Source organism: Arvicola amphibius, chromosome 3 (genome assembly GCF_903992535.2).
Source record: "Arvicola amphibius chromosome 3, mArvAmp1.2, whole genome shotgun sequence".
In the NCBI taxonomy this organism is placed as follows: domain Eukaryota; kingdom Metazoa; phylum Chordata; class Mammalia; order Rodentia; family Cricetidae; genus Arvicola; species Arvicola amphibius.
In genome coordinates, this window is record NC_052049.1 from 26,204,891 (window position 1) to 26,224,921 (window position 20,031).

A 20,031-nucleotide genomic window follows, 5' to 3' on the forward strand; every position below is an offset into this window, starting at 1 on the left:
GATGGCACATTCTTGTAATCCCAGCACTCAGGAGGTAGAGACATACGGTTTAGAAGTTGAAAGTCATCCTTCCAATGTAAGGGTTTCTAGGCCAACTAAGCTAGGGATCCTGTCTCAAAAACTAAAACAAAACAAAAATCCTCCAGGAGAATTAAAACCTAACAGAACACAGAATTATACTTTTGTGACTCTAGTTTCTGCTGCTGGTTTTTTTTTTTTTAATCTCCTCTAAATCAATCAGGAACTCAAACAAGGATCAGTAAATTTTGCTATAAAGATCAAGTTAGTAAATATTTTAGGATTTAGACCCAGTTATTGCCGAAGAAAGAAATATATATACATATATACTTATATATGATAAATAATATTTATCAGTGTACACAAATAAAAGTTGATTTATGGACACTAAAATCTAAATTTCTTATGATGTTTGTGTATCATCAAAAATTTATTGTTTTTTTAAAAAAATCCCTTCTATCTAAAAATGCCAAAACTATTGTCAGTCCATAAACAAGAGAGGTGATGTGTCCTCGTTCTGTGGACTTTTTTGTTGAGCTCTATACTGTAGTTCTGGGATTTATCCCCCAAAGTTTAATATTTCCTGGGAAATTTGGGGAGTCCATTTTTTAAAAGTAGCAATTTTGTCGAGCTTGGAAGGAGCCCAGTAGCACATGCAAATGAAATCGTGTCCCCAAAAGAGCTCTGCGATTTAATCTTTGAAGAATATTCCTAAATAAGAGACCTGAGACCCTCAACCCAACAGCAGAGGAAAGGGCTTGCACTGCCTGGTTTGAAAAAGAAAAAGAAACGGAGGGAGGGGAGAGTGGCTCTGCTGGGCTTCTTCCAGGATGCGGGGCAGGCCTGTAAATTAGAGCTCCGTGGATTTGTAAATCTTTAGAATGGAAGATGGAAGCAGAGGCTGGAGAAGGAACAAATCACTGGTTTCGCTCCTAGCGCAGACGAAGCTGCATTTTAAGTGTGTATCTTCGCATAAACATAACTGCAAACGTGATTTTTACATTCAGGGTGCCCGCTGTGGTAATCGCCCTATTGATTTGCTAATGCCTGGATTCATGGAAATCTGAATTACACCCATTCACACGACTTTATTGGCTTTGAAGGGAATGATTCACTTTGCTGTTTAAATACCTGATACCTATTAATTGCTCTTTGGGGCCTTTGTGCATGCTATCATACATTTATTTATAATCAGCACACCAATATTTCACCCTCCAGCTAGAAGGAGAAGACAAACTAAAGCAAATGATAAGAAAATATGATTTCCCAAAGCCGAGGCGTACTAGATGCTCTAGCTTCAACCACAACATGGTTTCCTATTGAAATCTTTTCAGTATGGGAAATGTGGGGTGTCTTGATGTTCCAAGGGGGCATTTCTCTCCCCTTGGGCGGACTTCAGCTTTGGAGTTAAGGAACTGAATGTTCATTGTCACACAGACTCCCACTAGTCAGTAGCCTCCTAGTTCCTGTCTTGAAAACTAAAAGGGGGAAATTTGTGAACCACAGAGGATTAGGTTTAGAAATAAATTCATTAGATTCATAGGCAAGAGCTTCTGAGAAAAAAGGAAGTCAGAGCTCCCATCTAGCAGGGGGCAGGGAGTGTGGTTCAGAAATGCTATGGGTATCCCTATCAGACTGCTAGTCTAGAGGCTTTTTAAAGGGCTTCTGGCAGAAACTGGCAATGGAATAGGGAAGTGTCTGGGTGTCTTAGTTAATGTCCTATTGCTGTGAAGAGACACTATGACCACAGCAACATTTCTAAAGGAAAACATTTAACTGGGGCTTACTTGTGTTGCAGAGGGTTAGTCTATTATCAACACGGCAGGGAGCATGGTGGCCCACAGGCAGACACGCTGGCTGCTCGAAAGGTAGCTGGGAGTTCTACATCTGGATCTACAGGAAGCAGGAAGAGAGAGTGGCACTGGGCCTGGCTTGAGCTTCTGAAACCTCCAAGCCCACCTCCAGTGACACACTTCCTCCAACGAGGCCATGCCTCCTCCTAGTGCCACTCCTTAGTGTCCAGCCATTCAAATGTATGAGTCTGTGGGAGCCATTCCTATAGAAACCGTGACACTGGGTGCCTCCTTTCAGGGTCAGTCACTTGGTCGCATCTTGAGTTTAGGCAGAGGTTGCATTTAGGAGGAGAGCCAACAAGGAGCAGGAAGCAGAACTCTCTTTTTGCATTTCTGGCCTCCATCAAGGTCATCCTCATAGCTGCTACCCTGGGGTCCCTGGGCAGTGTCTATCTTCTATTCTTATTAATTTTAACTTGCTAGCATCTGAGTTCCCATTCCACTTAGGTTCTTTGGTGAGCAGCCAGGGCCACGAATATGGTTCTATCAGCAGATATCAGAGTCTGGTGAACACCTGCCGGGATCTAAAATTCCTTGTGTAGATCAGGCAGGGTCGTGTGGAGAATGGTAGAAGCAGGCACGGTTTATGAATGAAGAGTGCATGTCTAATGTAGAAAATGGGCCAGAACTGAGCGAGAAAGCTCAACGGAACCCACAGCATCCACAACTGGGACTTTTACAGGACGTTTGTACGTAGAGAGCTCTTTTTAATGCGTTCTTTATCTGCTGTGTGGCAGCCATAGTAGGGATCGGCTTCTAGTCTCGTGGCTAGATTGTTTCTTTGGCATTATTGATTTGGGGTTCCAGTTCTCCAGTCACAGTTTAACACAACCTAGAGGTAAATAGAACAAGCTTGACATAGTGGCAGACATGTGGGAGGGGCACATTATGTCTGATGGACCTTATCTGACGATCTAATTAAATTCTAAACAAGTAGTTACACACACCTTAGGTGTTGCCAGTCTCCTAAGCAGGAAGTAAAGAGATAGGTAATTGAGCAATTTGAAGAAGAGCTTGTTTGTGAAAGCTTATGCAGGAGTAAGGAAGCCAAGAGAAGGGACACTTGCTGGCATCTGGACAGTCAGGAAGCGACATGTTGTCAGAACCATGTGAGACAGGCACAAGTGTCCCACAGGTAATAATTATGGAAAATAAATATCCTTTTCCTCTTTCCTTCTTCTGCTGGTGCTCCCTGATAGCAGAATACACCAGAAAGTCAGTCACGCTAGCCTCCCAGGGCACAAGGCACAGTGGAATAGGCCAGTGCTTAGGATTGGAGAGAGAGAGAGAGAGAGAGAGAGAGAGAGAGAGAGAGAGAGAGAGAGAGAGAGAGAGAGAACCAAGCACCACAAGGAATAGTATAACCAAATAGAACAGAATGGTACCTGTTTCATGGTTTCATGGGTTATACACAGTGTGCATGCGAGCATGTGTGTTTTATTCTTTTAAATTTAGGGCACAGGTGTGTCATCTATCCATGAATTTATTTAGCATGTTGCCCTGAACATAGGTAGTGATGAACAGTCAGGCCTCTGGGTACTGAGATTTTATACTCCAGAGCTGGAAAGGGACTGTCTGCCTTCTCCAGAAGGAAGTAGGCCTGCAAATGCAGAAACCCTCTCAAGGTCACTCACTAGCAGATCTACGTGGAAACCAGTCGGTGATTGCTTTCCACACTAGATCCCTTTGTTGTCGGGATTTTTTTCCTCTTTAGAACCAGCCACAGAGGGTTCAAGGAAGAAGACCCATTATGCCTCTGGAAGGGGTTGGATGGAGGGAGACGGAGGGCAGTTGGAAAAACATGACTAGGAGCTTGAGGCCAGTGGAAGGCACTGAACTTGCCTGTTTCTTAGGGAGACAAGAAGATTCTGGGAGGCACTGGCCCAACAGAGTGCAAAGTCTTCACTTAGATTTTAGCAAAATCATTTGAATGAGGCTAAGAAAACCAACACATTAATCCCCAAACAGAAATAGCTTCCATGTTTCTAAATATAAATAAAAGGCTTATGCTTTGTGGTGTTTAATAGAAAACAGCAACATAAAATATTTTTAAAAAGCAAACTGCAAATCCTCTTTAACCTTAGTATCTAAAGAACACTATTAACATTTTAATACAGAATGTCTGCTAGAATTCTTAATTGAATGATGAAGTCATAGAACATACACTTTTTCTTTGCTACAAAAATACTGAAATATAAATAAATACAGGACTTCCTCGTTAAGTTAAGAATAATGCCAGGTGGTAGTTGTGCACACCTTTAATCCCAGCACTCTAGAGGCAGAGGCAGGTGGATCTCTGTGGGTTCAAGGCCAGCCTGGTCTACAAAATGAGTTCCAGGACAATCAGAGCTGTAACACAGAGAAGCCCTCTTGAAAAAACAGGAAGGAAAGAAGGAGGAAGGGAGGGAGGGAGGGAGGGAGGGAGGGAGAAAGGAAGGAAGGAAGAAAGGAAGAAAGGAAGAAAGGAAGAAAGGAAGGGAGGAAGGAAGGAAGGGAGGGAGGAAGGAAGGAAGGAAGGAAGGAAGGAAGGAAGGAAGGAAATCCCATTGTGAGCCTGCTCTGTATTTATCTAAGGAGCTCTCTCTTGATGAGTGTTTAAATTGTTCTATAAGTGCAGCCAAATCAGATCTCTTGCTGGTGCCTTTGACACCCCTCTTCTTTTTCTTTCTCATGTATGTATGTGGGTGGTATTTATGATGTGTGTATACAGTTCCATTTGTGGGCATCTTTGCCAGTGAGGTGTGATTTTGGGGGAGAACAGATACTTGAATCTTGGGTGGTTTCTTTTCTAATTTTATAATATGTTTGCAACGTTTCTCCCTTTCCTTGCCTCCCATCAAACCTTCCCATATACCTTTCCCCACTCTCCTTCAAACGCATGGCCTCATTTTGCATTGTTATTGCATACATATATGTATACATATATACATACATATTCCTACCAAAGGACTGGGGAGTTTGCCATGAGATTGTGTCTCCTATAATATCAGTAGCTACACTCAAAAAGTCTCATCAGCATGATTTTAATGTTTAACAGTCATGCAAGAATATGAGCAATTTTAATTTTAATGGTGAATTGAAAATATTTACATTTTAGGCTTTTTGTTGAGGACGGTTTACTGCTTCTTATGGTGTTGTTACTGTTGTTCTGGCTGATGGGATAATTGGCAATTGCAGTAGTTATTTTCTTCTTCCATTAGGGGTTGCTGAGATGTAACAAAGGACATTCTAAGATGAATGTGTGTGGATATAAATGTTTACATTACAAAGAATTAGAACAGTCTTAAATAAATAACCTAATAATTCATGCCAAGTTTCTATAAAAATTAGAAACCAGACCTGAATGTAGAACAAAACAAGCAATAATGAAGACTAAAGCATAATTTCATAGAGATTGAAAGAAGAAGATACATAATCTATCAAAACTTTGGTTCTTTGAAAGCTAAAGTGGGAAACCCTTCACCAAACAAATCACGAGAAAGGGACAGAACACATAACTGCCAGAAATACGTCAAGAGAAGCAAACAACTTAAACCCATAGCAAGCAACAGTACTGAGGCAATAATTAAACATCGCCCCTGAAGAGAAGCCCAGACCTAGCAGATTCACTACTGATTCCTCACAAACAACTTTTAAGGAAATGCTAAGGAGCCAACACTAACACTTCTCAAACTGTTCTCCAAAAAAGAAAGGAAAGGAGTACAAACTCTTTCTATGATGCTGAAACTTGATGTGTCTACCCATGAGATAGTGGCACAACTATCATGGGAGTAACCAACTACTTGATGCTCAAATTTAAGGCCCACTGAAGAGGAAGGAACCCATATCTGGTACCGTTAACCCAGTCAAAAACATTCATAGACCTTAGAGTGAAGCTTGTTACTGTTGTGTACTTAAATCAAGACAGCATCAAACTTCCTTCTAAATTTCTATGTTTATACTCACATTCAAGTGTTGCTCTCAACCTTAGCCTGAGAAACTCCTCTTTGTGGTAAGTGGTGTTGACTGCAGGGATACACAGCTGTTCATGGTGCTGAGAATAAGTGACTGGTGAGCATTCAGCCCTAACTATAAATTTCTATCACCTCCTGCCAAGCTCAGGAATCATCATGAGAGGGGGTGAAATGAATATAAGAACTGGCAGAGAGGGAGAAAGACTACAAAATGCTGTTTTCTTGGGATGACAGCCATTGTGATCACAATGCACAGCATTGTGCTTATTGGCCCTGTCAACAACCATGGATTGGGAAGGAATTCATGAGGTCAGACTCCTTCAATGCTCAGTTATTGGCTAAGGGTGGGTGGAGTATTCTCTTCAGTTGCGTACTCACTGGTGAATCCACCAAACTCTAAATCTATGGCCACAAGAAGAGATAGTAAATTTTAATTTGTTTACATGAGGTCATATATATGAGGTGTGTGTGTGTGTGTGTGTGTGTGTGTGTGTGTGTGTAAAACTAGAAGGAGACCATGGAGAGGTAGAAGAGATCTTGTGGGGAAGGGGGAGATAAATGAATGCATGGGTGATGATTAATATCATGTACTTAACAGGATCCAGAGTCACTGAAGAGATAAACCTCCGGGTATGTCTGTGAAAGGTTTTCTAGATTAGGCTAACTGACATGGGTGAGGGTCCTGGACTGAATCTGAAGAAGAAAACAGGGCCAGGAAAGGTGGCTTGGTGGTTAAGAGCACTGGCTGCTCTTTCAGAGGACCCAGGTTTCGAGTCCCAGTACCCACAACTGTCTGCCACTCCAGTTCCAGGGGATCCGATATCCTCTTCTGGCCCCCTTCCAGCACCAGACATGCATTCATTGCACTTACATACAGAATGCAAAGCACTCACATGCATAAAGTTTAAATAAATACAGAGAGAGAGAGAGAGAGAGAGAGAGAGAGAGAGAGAGAGAGAGAGAGAGAGAGAGAGGAGAGGCAACTTGGCACCAGCATTTTATTGCTCTCTGGTTTCTGTCTGCGGGCGCAGTATGACCGGCTGTTCCTGCCTCCATCGCTTCTCTACTATGATTCTACCCTAAAATATGAAGAAAAAAATCCTTCCTTCTTTAAGTGCCCTTTGCTAAATACTTTGTCCCATGTCAATATGTGGCAAGTCAACACAGGGCATGTGGCATGTCACATGTCAACCTGTGGCATGAAAGCAGAGGAGGACTGGCAGGAAGGAGAATAGGTGGAGAAAGGGTCCAGTAAGAGCAAAGAAAACGCGTAATGAGGCCCTCGATGTGGTGCATACTTAAGAAAAACTGAGGAGAGGGGCTGGGGGAAGTTAGGACATTTTCTTTCTTCTGAACTTGAAGAGAAAATTGACGCTGTATCAAAGAAGAGAGATAATGTTCTGCCCACCCCCAGCCCCCAGGTGAAGTCCCACTGACATCTCTCATAGCTAAATTCACACAAGTTCTGCCCTTCGTCTCATGGCTTTCTGTGGATTATAATATAGATGAGCACAGTCCTGGCGAGGAGGAAATTAGATCACCACCCCCTCAGCTCAGTATGACAAACTGTAAAATAATCCGTGTTCCTTTACTAAATTCTGTTTCCCAATTCTTTGGGAAGCCGAGACAGCAGGTTTGTGGACCTAAGTGCTGGTTATGCCCACTTGTCGTATGCGCGGGCTAGTGCCACACTGAGCTTCAACTCCAGCACAGAACACAGTACAAAAATATGATTGTATCTCCATTTTGACACAGCGAACTGATTCTCCCATTAAAGTTTTGACCACTTGATTGTCAAAGCATTGCAGAGGTCGGTAGGGGACTATGAGACTCCCAAAACTTAGGATAGGACCACCAACAGTTCCGGAGGGCGTCCTCCAGCAGGTGACGCTAGTTTGCAAGTTATCCAGCAGGTGGCGATAGCTCACAGACTTCCAGAACAGGATGAGCCGGGAGCGTCTGAGTAGCCTGAATTAAATAAGGACTAATAGGGGCGGTCCATTAGCTTGCCCTGGTGGTGAGATTCTTCTAAGCTTAGCTAGTCCCAGGAGACGAGAGCAACAAATCTATATTTTAGCTCTTATTTTAAAAGAAAAGCTCTCAAGATTGCAATCAAGTCTGTCTTAATGATACAAAGAAATCAGTGGTTTTTTCTTCTTAGGGTAAAATATAGTAAAGGTTGTCATGTTTAGCAAGTGTTGAAACAGTGAAAATAATGCATTAGAACAGCTGTAAGCAGGATAAAATCTAATAATCACAGACCATCGTCACCCCATTCTTCATCACCACCAGTTAAAGCCACCCTAAAACTCCTTTTACTCAAGAAAGCATAGCATTTAGTCTATGATAATTATTTTGCCTCTTTGACCTCTCCTTCATGTAATTCTAAAGCTGTGTATTTAATGACTGATTAATGTTGGGCAATGTCTGGGTGCCCAGGTATTGGCAGTAAGCAATATAATCCAAGTTCCTGCAGGTGTGGAGTTTACACGTGGGAGACTTTGCTTTCACCAGGAAATGAAAAAGAAAATCAATAATATACTGTTATAGCCCATAAGTAATGTGTCTGCAATGATACGTGCTAGGGAGAAAGATTTGAGATAAAGTACCTAGACACCACCAGGTTGTATGTCTTGCTCCAAACCTACCGGTCACTAACACACTTTTAATGTGTCCTGACTGCTCCTATTGCAGAACCCAACTTGTATGCATGGTTGGGCTTTGCATGCAAGGGTGGTGTTCCTTCTCATCAACTGATCCTAAGCTTCCCATCCATCATCCACTGGCTCCTTTTCAGAGTGATGGGGCTGTCTGTCGCATCTATAGTCCTAAGTGCAGACTCTCCTTACCAGTCTTCTGGGTTGCTTCTTTAGTTACTTCCTTCAGCCAGGAGTGCTGGGATTCCATTTCCACCTCAGCGTGTGCAGGAACACTTCCTGACTCAAGCGCACACTGCGTTCTTATGCAAACTTCATCCGCCCCAGTAGGATTCCTATGGGAAGGTGGAAGACACTGCGCAGTTTAATACTGAACCCTAAGTGTGAGTTATGAATCTGAGAGAGGTTAATAAACACCTGCTTCTGGCATCCGCACATGCACACGCATGCATGCACATGTGTGCACACACAGCCATACATGCATATACATATATCACTCTCTCTCACACACACATAATTAAAAATAAAAGTAAAGAAGTGGAGGGGCATGTTTAGTGGTGCTAAACTCACCCTTGCTGAACCCAAAACTTTATATTCTTAAACCGTTTGACTCAATTTTTAAAAATATTGCTTATGGCCCACTGAACTGTTTTTACAACCCTCTAAGGTACTGAAATCTGTAGCTTGAATAATATTGGATCAAGTATACCAGGGAATTGAGTAGAATTTGGGGGAAACTATGTATTAGTATCTAAAGGCTTAAAGGAAGGGGGCATTAGCTTTGCCTGTGAATGTCACGCACACTTATTTTTGACAAATGACTTTTGGAGGAAGCCAAGAGTTTATGGACAAGTCCAGTGATTAGATGCATCCAGAACACCTTAAATGCCTGTGTTTGTTGGTCAACATACCCTGGAGCACAGAGGAGGGCAGTGGCTGCTTTGTTAAGAAGGGTCTGGGAGGTAGAGCGGTCAAAGGCTTAACACAGTGAAGGGGTGCTGAAGGTGGCTGGTAAAAATGGAGTTGGATTTCCCCAAGAGGGCAGGCATGAAGAGCATGGGATCCTGCTGGAGAGGGTTCTTTGGTCCATCATTAAGGAAAGAGTATACTTGGACATTGTTTGGAGGCAAGAGGGTCTAGGAACCCCAAGGGTAAGGATGGAGACCAGCCCCACACTGGCTAACGTGAACCTACGCCCCTCGCTACCATGAAGGTCCCTTCAACCTCATCTTTAAGTCGCCCATGTTCCAGCCACAGCAGACTCTGCTGCGTATGTTGTTTCTACATCCTCTTTCCCCACCCACCAAATTTCGGTTATTAGATATTTTCTCAGGACGAACATTTCAAAACAACATAGACACTCTTCCATCAGAAAGCAACTTGGGATGGATTCTGTTTGTAATTCAGACAACGAGTTCTCTGTCTTGGCGGTTCATGATTTTCTTTCTGGTGGCGGTGATTGTGCGACGGTTCAGACTCAGAACCCCTCAGCCACACCTTGAGTTCCTCTCTGGCTCAGTCTTGCTTTAATCAATATGCCAATACTTATTTGAACATGAGAGCAGATTACTCTTGTTTCTATTCCCCCCCCCCCCTCTCTCTCTCTCTCTTTTAAAGTTTCCTTGGGTGCAGATTAATCTCATGACCCAGAGAGAGGCTGGTCATGGACTGTCTGGAGTTTTCAATTACTGTTGAGTAAAATTATGGATCAGAGAGAGGCTTTGAGCCAGACCTCTTCCCTAGTGTAAAACTAACTCTGCTGGCACACACAGAGAAGTGTGTCCCCTGCCAGTGAAGGCTGCAGCCAGGGCTCTCCCAGCTTAGCAGCAGCCTTGCTCTTCCACCAAGATGGCAGCTACTTCTTGTTTATTGTCAGCTTTATTCAAGGAATTTCAATGCACAGGTGGCCCTTAGAATCCACAGATTCTGTAACTGTAGACTCAACCAGCAGTACATGGGAAATATTTGGGGGAAACTGTGTCTATGCTAAATGTGTAAAGACTTTGTTTTCTCAAACGCTGTGTAACCTTCCTCGTGAGAGGATGAGAAGGGAACAATTGTTCTCTTACCTGAGCAGGGCATCTAGATGACTCCCCACCCTGCCCCCCAAAAGAAAAGATTTTACCCAAGGCTGATTTAGTGAACCAGTGAGCGGTATTGGGGGCTTTTATAGGAGTATACATGAAGGGGTCTTTACAAAAGTGTGGTCAATTCAAAGGCAGATGTCTGGGTGACCACTCCCAAAGCTTTGGCCCTGGGCTTTCATGCACAACTTGTGGCAAGCTCCCCTGAAGAGTCTGCTCTTCCTCCACCATCCTCCTGCTTATACAGCCTCGGAGGGAGGCCCTGTGGACACTGGAACTTTCGGAGCTTCCTGGGTGCTTTAACAAATAAGATACTTCCTGAATCGTGTTACTCTCTTCTTTCCCCCTTCCAGGAGGGAAAGACCAACACAACATCTGAGCAACACAGCAAAATTTCTGTAACATTTCCACCCGATTAGGCACTATACAGAATCCGACTGTGGTTTAAAACAAGACTGTGTTTGTAAAGAGTGTGTGCGAACTGCGCCATTTTATAGAAGGGACTTGAGCACCTGTAGATTGACAGGCAGTGGACGCCAAGGGTTAATTCACTGATGCTTAACAACTGTGTGAAATGCTTTGAGGAAATATATACATTTTATTTATTTATTTTTTTAATGTAAGGCTGAGGTCTCATGGGCTACCCTGTCCCCTATACATGTACAGAAAGAACTATGGGCAACTAAGGAATGCTGAAAATGGAAGAAATAATTTTCTCCAGGGAAGAACACACCAATTAGTTATCTACTACCAAATGATTACGCCTGAAAACATACACTAAAGTAACATTATACAGACAGAGAAGGATATGTTTAGAAATTATATATATGCATGCAACAACAATTAATGAAAGAAGTCATGAATTTGGAAGAGAGAAAGGAGGGCTAGAAGAGAGACTTTGGAGGGAGGAAAAGAGGGGAAATGGTGTAATTTTAAAATCTCAAAAATAAAAGAAGTAATTTTTTAAGTGTAAAGGCTGGGGTTATGGCCCATTGTGCGAAGTTCTTCCTGTACAGCAAGAGGACCTGAGTTCAGACATTTAGCATTGATTGGGAAAGCCAGCTACAACTATGCATAACTAGGACCATAGCACTGGGAGGCAGACAGGTGGCTACCAGCACCTTGCCGGCCAGATAGTCTAGCCAAAATGGCTAACAGCTCCAGTGAGGGGGACCTGGCTCGAAACATAAGGTGGAGAACAAAGAAGATACCCAAAATGACCCTGTGCCCCCACACATGCAAGTACAAGCCAATGCATATACGCACACACTAAATCTAAAGTGTGATACAATAATAGTAAACCAAATCGCTTCAGCAAGTAAAGGCCACACTAAGATGAGGTGTGCAACCAGGCAGTTTGCCTCTCCCTGTACTTCCCGCACTTGGGAGGCTAACGCAGGAGGATTGCAATGAGTTTGAGACCATCTTGAGCTACATAGTCAGTTCCAGGCCAGCCTGGCTTCTGAGTGAGACTATGCTCTGAATGTCACTAAATTTGAAATTTTCTATTCAACCCAGAGAATAAATTGAGAAGAACTTGCAAAATTTTGTGCATAGCAATGAATAGCAAGTTTCAAAGTGGTTTTATTGTACATGAAAAAAATTACAGTTTGCATGGCTAGATTCCCTTTTACCGGTTCTTGTTAAAAATTAAAGGTGTCAATTTGTAGTGTAGCTGACTGCAGGCAGATCTGTTCAACTCAAAAGAAAGAAAACCCTTAAAAATCAGAAGCATTGAAATCAAGCTGCTCCATAGATCACTTCACCAGTCCCTTGGGTGGGTCTCAGAGAACACCACCAAATCAACTGTGCTATTAAAGACCAGGCTTGCATCCTTAACCACAGTTCAAGTTGAAGTTGATGTTTCTAATGACTCACTGTGTGTATAAGAGAATAATAATAAGTCAAACAGATACAGGGGATAAAATCATGCCAAGATAAGGCATGCAGTCAGGCATTTGCATCTCTCTGGTAAGCCCAGTACTTGGGAGGCTAAGCAGGAGGATTGCCATCAGTTTAAAGACATCTTAGGCTGCATAGTGAGTGTGTGTATAGGTGCATGCTCATACATGAGTGTAGTTATGTATCTCTGTGTTTGCATATCTAGGCACACATAGTTGCAGGTATGTGTGAAGGCCAGATGGCAACCTCAGGTGTCATCCTCAGGTGTTGCCCATCTTCTTTCTTGGCCTAAGGTTTTTCACTGATTTCGGTGCTCACCCAGCAGGTTGGTCAGCAAGTTCTGCCTCCCTAGCACTAGCTTTACAAGTTTCTACCACCAGATACAGCATTATTTTTTAATGTGGCTTCTAGGGATGTTTCTTAAGCAAGTACCTTATGGACTGAGCCATCTCCCAGCCGCCTAAAGTATCTTAATTCCTTTCCATCCAGTCTTGCAGAAGGTAGAGGCTCCATTTACTATACCACGTACTACTTAGATCATCCTTTCTGAGCCTACCTGTTTCTTCACTCGCATAACTTCTTATCTACACAGAAACCATCCTCTCGATTCCTAGACTTGTTTTTTAGACAGTATCCACTTGCATCCGGATGAAGGGCTCATTTCTGGCTGAAACGTTACTTTATTCAGCCCATCTTTGGGTTTATTTTCTTTCCTTTGGTCATCAAGTGTTTTTTAAATTGATTTATTTTTTGTTGTATATCATTTTATAGCTTGATGTGTAATAATTGCATGCAGTTAAGGAGTGCTGTGATGATTTGATCTGTGGACACACCAAGTCCCAGCCAACTCAGAGAAATAGCATTCTTTACCTTCTCTCTTCCTGTGTCTTAGGGTTGAGCTGCTTCCTAAAAGAAAAGCACCATATAGCTCAAATTTTTAAAATTCAACCAGACACGCATTATCTTAAATGACGGATTTATTACATTTACAGTTATTATAATTATCAACATGTTTTATTCATTCCTTCTATCTTAGTTTGTGTTTTCAAGTTACTCTGCCCCCCCCCCCACAGCACTTTTTTTGAAGAGGAAATTTTTGTTTCTGATCTTCTCTTTTTTTCTATATGATTTACTATTTCTGTCAATTGGGATAAAATGATATATTCTTTTAATAACTGTTTATAAATTGTTAACTTTTGAGCACAGTAGTCTAAAGCTAATCGATACCCTCTTTTTTTTTTTTTTCACTTAATTCAGTCCTCCTTGTCTTCCACAGAACTTCTCAGTATTTCTATCCTCTCTCATCTCATGGCCACATTGTTAGACATTTACAAAACTAGAAAGCATTAACCACAGCCCTCAGATATGAGGCAGGTGGAACTCTGAGTTTAAAGCCAACCTGAAGCCTGGTCTATGTCGTGCGTTCTAGCTCAGCCATGGATACACAGTGAGACTTTAAACGATCTTTTTGTTTAAAAACAATCTCTTTTAGCAATTAAAAGAAATTAGAATGCTGGTCTAGACTTGCTCAGTCATTCACCAGTTTCCTGCCTGCTCGTCTTCACGTCTTATTCTTTCCTCTTCTTCCTCCCCACTCTCTTCTCCCCACCTCTTCCTAAGCAGTTTTTTTCAAACCATCAGATAGTCAGTGATACATTATCTTTCATAAAGTCTTTGTTTCACTTTTAATGCTGAACCATCATCTCTTCAAATACAGAACTTAGTACTGGCAACTCTTCTCTCTAATCGTGATATCAGAGCCCTGAGGAGAGAAACTCGCATCTTCAGTGTGAGCAATTTGCCCATCCGAATGCCTAAAAAGGTTGAACTGCATGATTGTCCACAGAAGCCAGTCTGCGGGCCACACCAGATGCAGGACACTGGTTCTTGGCCACATCACAGCATTGGCCTCTTGCTGGTTAGATATCAGTACACATGTCTGTCTGTCTGTCCCTCCCATCCACACGGAGAGTCACACACAAACACACCGCATCTTCGTCTCTTAACCACTCACTCTCGTGGTCTGGTTCCCCACTCCCAAAGGCAGAAAGTTGACTGAGCCCTGACTATGGGGACAAGACTATACATGTCAGCATTGCAAGGCTTACCCTTTCCCATGCCTCTCTGCTAATGGCATTGACTTACCTCTAATAGATTCCCCTTCAGCCCCCCCCCCCCCCCCCTTGCTCTGCTGACCCCCTGGATCCTTCCTGTTGGTGTACAAACATGTATTCCCTGATCAGAAAGGTCACAAAATCTGAAAGAAGAACCAGTTTGGATGGTGCAAGGGAAGATGAATAAATTGGATCGTGGTCAAGGTTCTGACTAGCGAAACCAAACCACAAAAGGTCTTGGGGAAACTTTGAAGGGATTCAGGCTGTAGCTCTAATCTGTCATTTTCCACCTAACTAGACCCCCTTGTGTGTTTGTATTGAAATGCTCCAGCTTCTTTCCACATCCCATTGTCTCTTACAGAACAGCCTTTTCTCTTGCCGTTCTTGTTCCAGTGGCAGCAGAGTGGTTTTTAGGAGATCAATTAACAGCCCCTTTTCTCTTTGCCCACTTTTAGAATCTATTAGAGGTAAGTCAATGCCATTAGCAGAGAGGCATCCTTATGTCTGATAAGGATGCTAAGTTAGAAGGCTAGCTTTTTCTGAGAGTCAAGGTGAGTTTGCTAGGACCTCCTGCCTGGTGTGGAATGTGTGATAGCCTGCTCAGGAAGCTTGGCCATTTGTGAACAGTTCTACCTACCGTGGCTAATATTTTCCCCTAGACCTAGTGAAGAAAGGGTACATGAGGGACCAAGTTTACCCCAGTTCCTCCTCCCTCCCAGCACGTCCCAGTTTTGAAGTGTGGAGCTTGATCCCGACCTCCACTCTGTAGAGATGGAAAACTTGGACAAGAACACTATACTTCTTAGTTTTGACTTCATCTTCCCAAAGGAAACTTCAAGGGTGGAGAGCAAGCATCCCCCACTGAGGCTTCCATTAGCTGAACTGTTATGACAGGTTCCCCTGAGGCCCCTGTACCAGGTGATTCTGGTAGTGATAAGACAGGGATTCATGGAAGCTTAGAATTCTAAACACAAAGCTCTGATACTCAGAGCACGTGAGATCGGACTAGGCACTTTTCATCCTTGTAAGTAAAACCTTCTAGTTGTTTCTTTCCCAGACTTTGGCCAATGTGCAGACGTCTGTAGCATGTCTGCACCAGCAGTGTGAATTCTAGTGTCACAGCAACTGAGGAACTCAATGGTCATGAAATCTAATCGCATCCCTCACTTGTGTGGGGGAGGTGTGCATGCGTACATGTGTGCACGTGTCTGTCTGTCTGTCTGTCTGTCTGTCTGTCTGTGTGCCTGCCAGAAGACAGCCTCAGGTGTTATTATTCATTCATCCCATTTGTTGATATAGGGTGTCTCTCTCTGGAGCCTGTAGTTCACTGAGTTGGCTTGACTGACTGCCCAGTGAGACCCAGGGATCTGCCTGTCTCCCTACAAGGGGTCACCACCATTTCCGACATTTCCTATATAGGTTTTGGAAACTAAACTCAGGCCCTCACACTCATAAAGTAAGCACTTCCATGACTGAGCTCTCTCTAAAACCCTCATTCCTCATTTTGTTCAGAATCACGAGATCTAACAAGATTAAGTGACTTGCCCAGCAACAGACTCTTGTGCCTATCTCACATGACCGAGAGATACTTCCAACTCAATATCATATTGATCATAAGAGAAACAATGTACAGAAAAACCATGTCTTTCTAGACACAAACAAATATGGACTTCACAAAATAAAGGGCATCCTTTGATTGACCAAGAAACATCTGTATTGTATCATTTCCTTTTCCTTAATGTGGAATAACCCAGAATTTGTTTTGCATTCAGTTTGTGGTTTAGACTATTATGGCCCTAATAAATGCCTGCTATTTAATGTTTCTTTCCTTAATTAACCAAGTGCCAAGTAGAAAGAGATAAGTTACGCACTTTAATTATAGCAACCCGGGGCTACTTGGAGAATTCTTATCAGTAGCATAGCATGTACATCATCCTGCACTCAATGGAAGACAAAATTGGTAGAAGCTTCGAGAGTGTGAGATGGAGGAAAGAATCCCATCACCCACCATGGTCAGGGGAGAAGAGCAGTAGGATCCCATCCCAGGCTTCTTGGAGTTGTGCAGGGTCTGGTTCTATTTGTGTTTATTTATTTTCTTCTCAGTTAGCATGAGCTGGGGAGTAATCTGGAGCCTGTGAGAGGCAGGGCATTTGGAACACGGCAGAGGGTCTCTGAGTCTCAATCGATTGCTTAGTAAAGTGTGTTTTGTGGTCTGGATAGAAGGTGGGGGCGATCAGGAGGGGGTGAGGAGGGAAATGAGTGCAAAGTCTAAGGCCAGACATGTAAGAAAGTGGCAGATTTCATAAAGTAATTTGAAAGTTTAATAATTAAAGAAGAAGGGGTTAGAGAAATGGTTCAGCAGTTAAGGGCACTCACTACTCTTCCAGAGAACCCAGGTTCGAGTCCCAGCACCCACCTGGCAACTCACACCCATATGTAACTACAGTTCCCGGGACTCTGACATCCTCACTCCAGTGTGCATAAAATAAAATTAAATAAATCATTTAAGAAATAATGAAAGAAGAAAGTTGGGACACAGAAGGCATAAGATGACGGGACACATGCTTTTCTTTGCAAAGGCCCTGAGGAGACGGGAAGTGGCCACAATGGACCTCAGCATATCACCAGCACGGGAGTGACCGAAGATGATGATGGATCTGAAGACGATCTGGATCTGGATGTGTCCTTTGAGGAGGTACCCACTCCTCTGCTGTCACCTCCAGTGTGCTTTGTTTCCCTGCTGACAGCAGCAGCTTAGCCACAGGGCATGGACATGGAACTTCAGATTGAAATGGCCCCGTGTGCTCTCAGCAAGGATTTCTTTCCTCTGACTATGTGCTGGGGGTGGTGGGTACGGCACATAAATTAGCACTCGGGAATTTCCTAGCAGGCTGATAACCTATGAGCAACCTCTGTCTATAACCAGCTTCATGAACTACCAAAAAAATGTAGATTTACCACTCTCAGAATTTTGTAAAATGAGACAGTATAAGAAAATGAATGATTCCTTAACAAAGCCATGGAATTTGTGATAGTTTAGTAAGAATAAATTGTAGAATATCAGCTTTGCCACACCAGGATTTTCTGACTAATACAGGACAAGATGCTTAAACTCTCTGAGTTTCAAAGTCTTCCTCTATACAACTGGGGTCATGCTTCTGTCTCACTGATCCCCTGGGGTGTTTGGATGTTAACAATGAGCCTGTGGTTTAATAACTGCATTTATCCAATATAAAGACGACTCCCCATTTATGCTAAGTCCTTTCCTCTCTAACTTAGGTTAAACCACTTTCTGCTACCAAAACTGGGAATAGGATGGAATCTAAGAAGACATTTCTCTCTAACCCAGAGATGGGTTCCAGGCTTGCAGAACCTACCTCAGCTTCTCTCCCCGAAACTATAGTGGCCATCCCACACACCCAGCGGAAGGGGAAGAACACTGTGACCATGATATCAAAGCTCTTTGACACGTCCTGTGATGAAACAATCTGCTCGGGTGACAGCTTCTGTGCCAATGACTACACCTGGGGAGGATCACGGTGTCACTGCAGCCTGGGCAAAGGAGGCGAGGACTGCTCAGAAGGTAAGCCCTGGAAAGGGAATGAACAGCATGGCTAAACCTGCAGAGTCCTGTAGACGGTTGTACGATACAAACACAGCACCTTCTAGTCCTCTTTGTGAAATAAGCCTTTCCTCCATGTAAATAATAATAATTAATTTATGCCCTGGCAATGCCGAAGCATGCATGGGCAGCCTGTATATGGCGGTCCTGTTGAACTTGTCCATATTGGGTTTCATGGTCTCTTCCTTAAGAGAACACCAGATCTCATTACAGATGGTTATGAGCTACCGTGTGGTTGTTGGGACTTGAACTCAGGACCTGTGGAGGAGCAGGCAGTGCTCTTAACTGCTGAGCCTTCTATTAGCTCCCCCAGGGAAAGTGAGAAACATCTTTCATTGCCTCTCTGAGGCGGTAGCCTGTTTCTATGTGTGTCCGGTGTGAGGTCCTTTAGAGCAGTTATTATAAAATTATCTGTAGAACCAGGGATGTGGACTCTGCCATTGTCACATTTCTGTCAAAATAGCCAGGACACCCAGAAGGGCAGAGAGGGCTGATGCTTGAGCTACCTGGGGACTGCAGAAGCTCAGAGTAAAAATGAGTGCCATTGGACCTCAAGCTGCTCATTTATTTTCTGGGAAGCAGAAAGTAGTCTCCCAAACCCAGTTTCTTCTGAAGAATTTCAGAAACTCCTTGATCCCAAGAGTAGTCGGCGTGAAAGGCAGAGGAAGGGAGACAGGAAGAAAGCTAAGTGTAGCTGATTGGATGAGGGTTTTGCTGGGTGATAAGCAGACAATGGTGCCTGTTGATTTCTGCTTCAGAAAGAATGAGATGAGATCACCCTGTCACATTGTATTTTTTTCTCTCAGATATCTTTATTCAGTATCCTCAGTTTTTTGGCCACTCCTACGTAACCTTTGAGCCTCTGAAGAACTCTTACCAGGCGTTTCAGATCACTCTGGAATTCAGGGTAAGTGGAGCTGTCCGGTGATGAGTATTGAACTCTTCTGATTGCACATCAAAGGAAGAGAGGGAAGAGGGAACACACACACACACAAACGACATACCAAGTTTGACCTGCAATCAGCCACAAAATCCAGCAAGGGTTGGGTACAGTCACAATTTTCAAGTATATTGCTGGGGTAGGGAGGGGGCGGTACTTGTCATGAACTTTGGAGGACTAGATTCCCCGTGAGAATGTTACTTCCAGGACGGTGTGATGGGCAGGATTTCAAGACTAACTCTACGTTCCATTCCCCAAGCCCCTTCAGAGCAATCTCTCTGGTTCCAATCATCTAAAGATCAGTATCTGACTAGATCTTGAACTTGATGTGATTCTTTGAGTGTCTTTGATGATGTGAAAGGGCCAGGGGTCTGGAAACCTGTACCCCTTGTCAGAGTCTTAACTGTCTGTGAGGTAGCCTGAGCCTTAGCTAACATACCCAGTATGACTACCCAGTGGGCTGTTAGTACTCTTTAGATAGAAGGAAAGGAGCAAACATATGTGCTTCCCGGGTCAAGAGGAAGAGTAGAAAGGACACATTAGAAATAGAATGCTCCTCAGTGAGAGCAGAAATTGATGAACACAAACAGAGGAGTCTGTGGCTGGGGCTTTAGAACACAGACTTTTCTGGAAGTTTTGCAGGTGGACTCACAAAGCCAAGCAAAGCGCAGGTTGGATACGGGCCTTCCTCACCTCAGAGATTCTCCTCACACACTAACACCACTGCTATTTTTAAATGTAAAGCCGACTTGGGTACGTGAGAACTCCCCAGAGTCCAAGAGCTTGCATTAGTAGGATGGCAGAGGGGACCATTCATGTTTTGTCTTCATAAATATTTACTGATGAGGGAGAAGAGGTGTCCACAGTTCACGTGGTTTTTACTCGTGT

The 20,031-nt window shown here is 43.3% G+C and overlaps 1 protein-coding gene across 2 annotated transcripts in view; it reads left to right on the plus strand.

Annotated features, from left to right (window-relative positions):
- The window catches only part of Egflam (EGF like, fibronectin type III and laminin G domains), a 163,026-nt gene that overhangs the window by 98,364 nt on the left and 44,631 nt on the right, over positions 1–20,031 (plus strand). For both annotated transcript variants that reach the window (XM_038321574.2, XM_038321575.2), the window contains exons 7-9: positions 17,161–17,276; positions 17,861–18,164; positions 19,010–19,110. In XM_038321574.2, the coding sequence (XP_038177502.1) occupies positions 17,161–17,276; positions 17,861–18,164; positions 19,010–19,110 (521 nt within the window). The remainder of the gene's footprint in view (positions 1–17,160; positions 17,277–17,860; positions 18,165–19,009; positions 19,111–20,031) is intronic.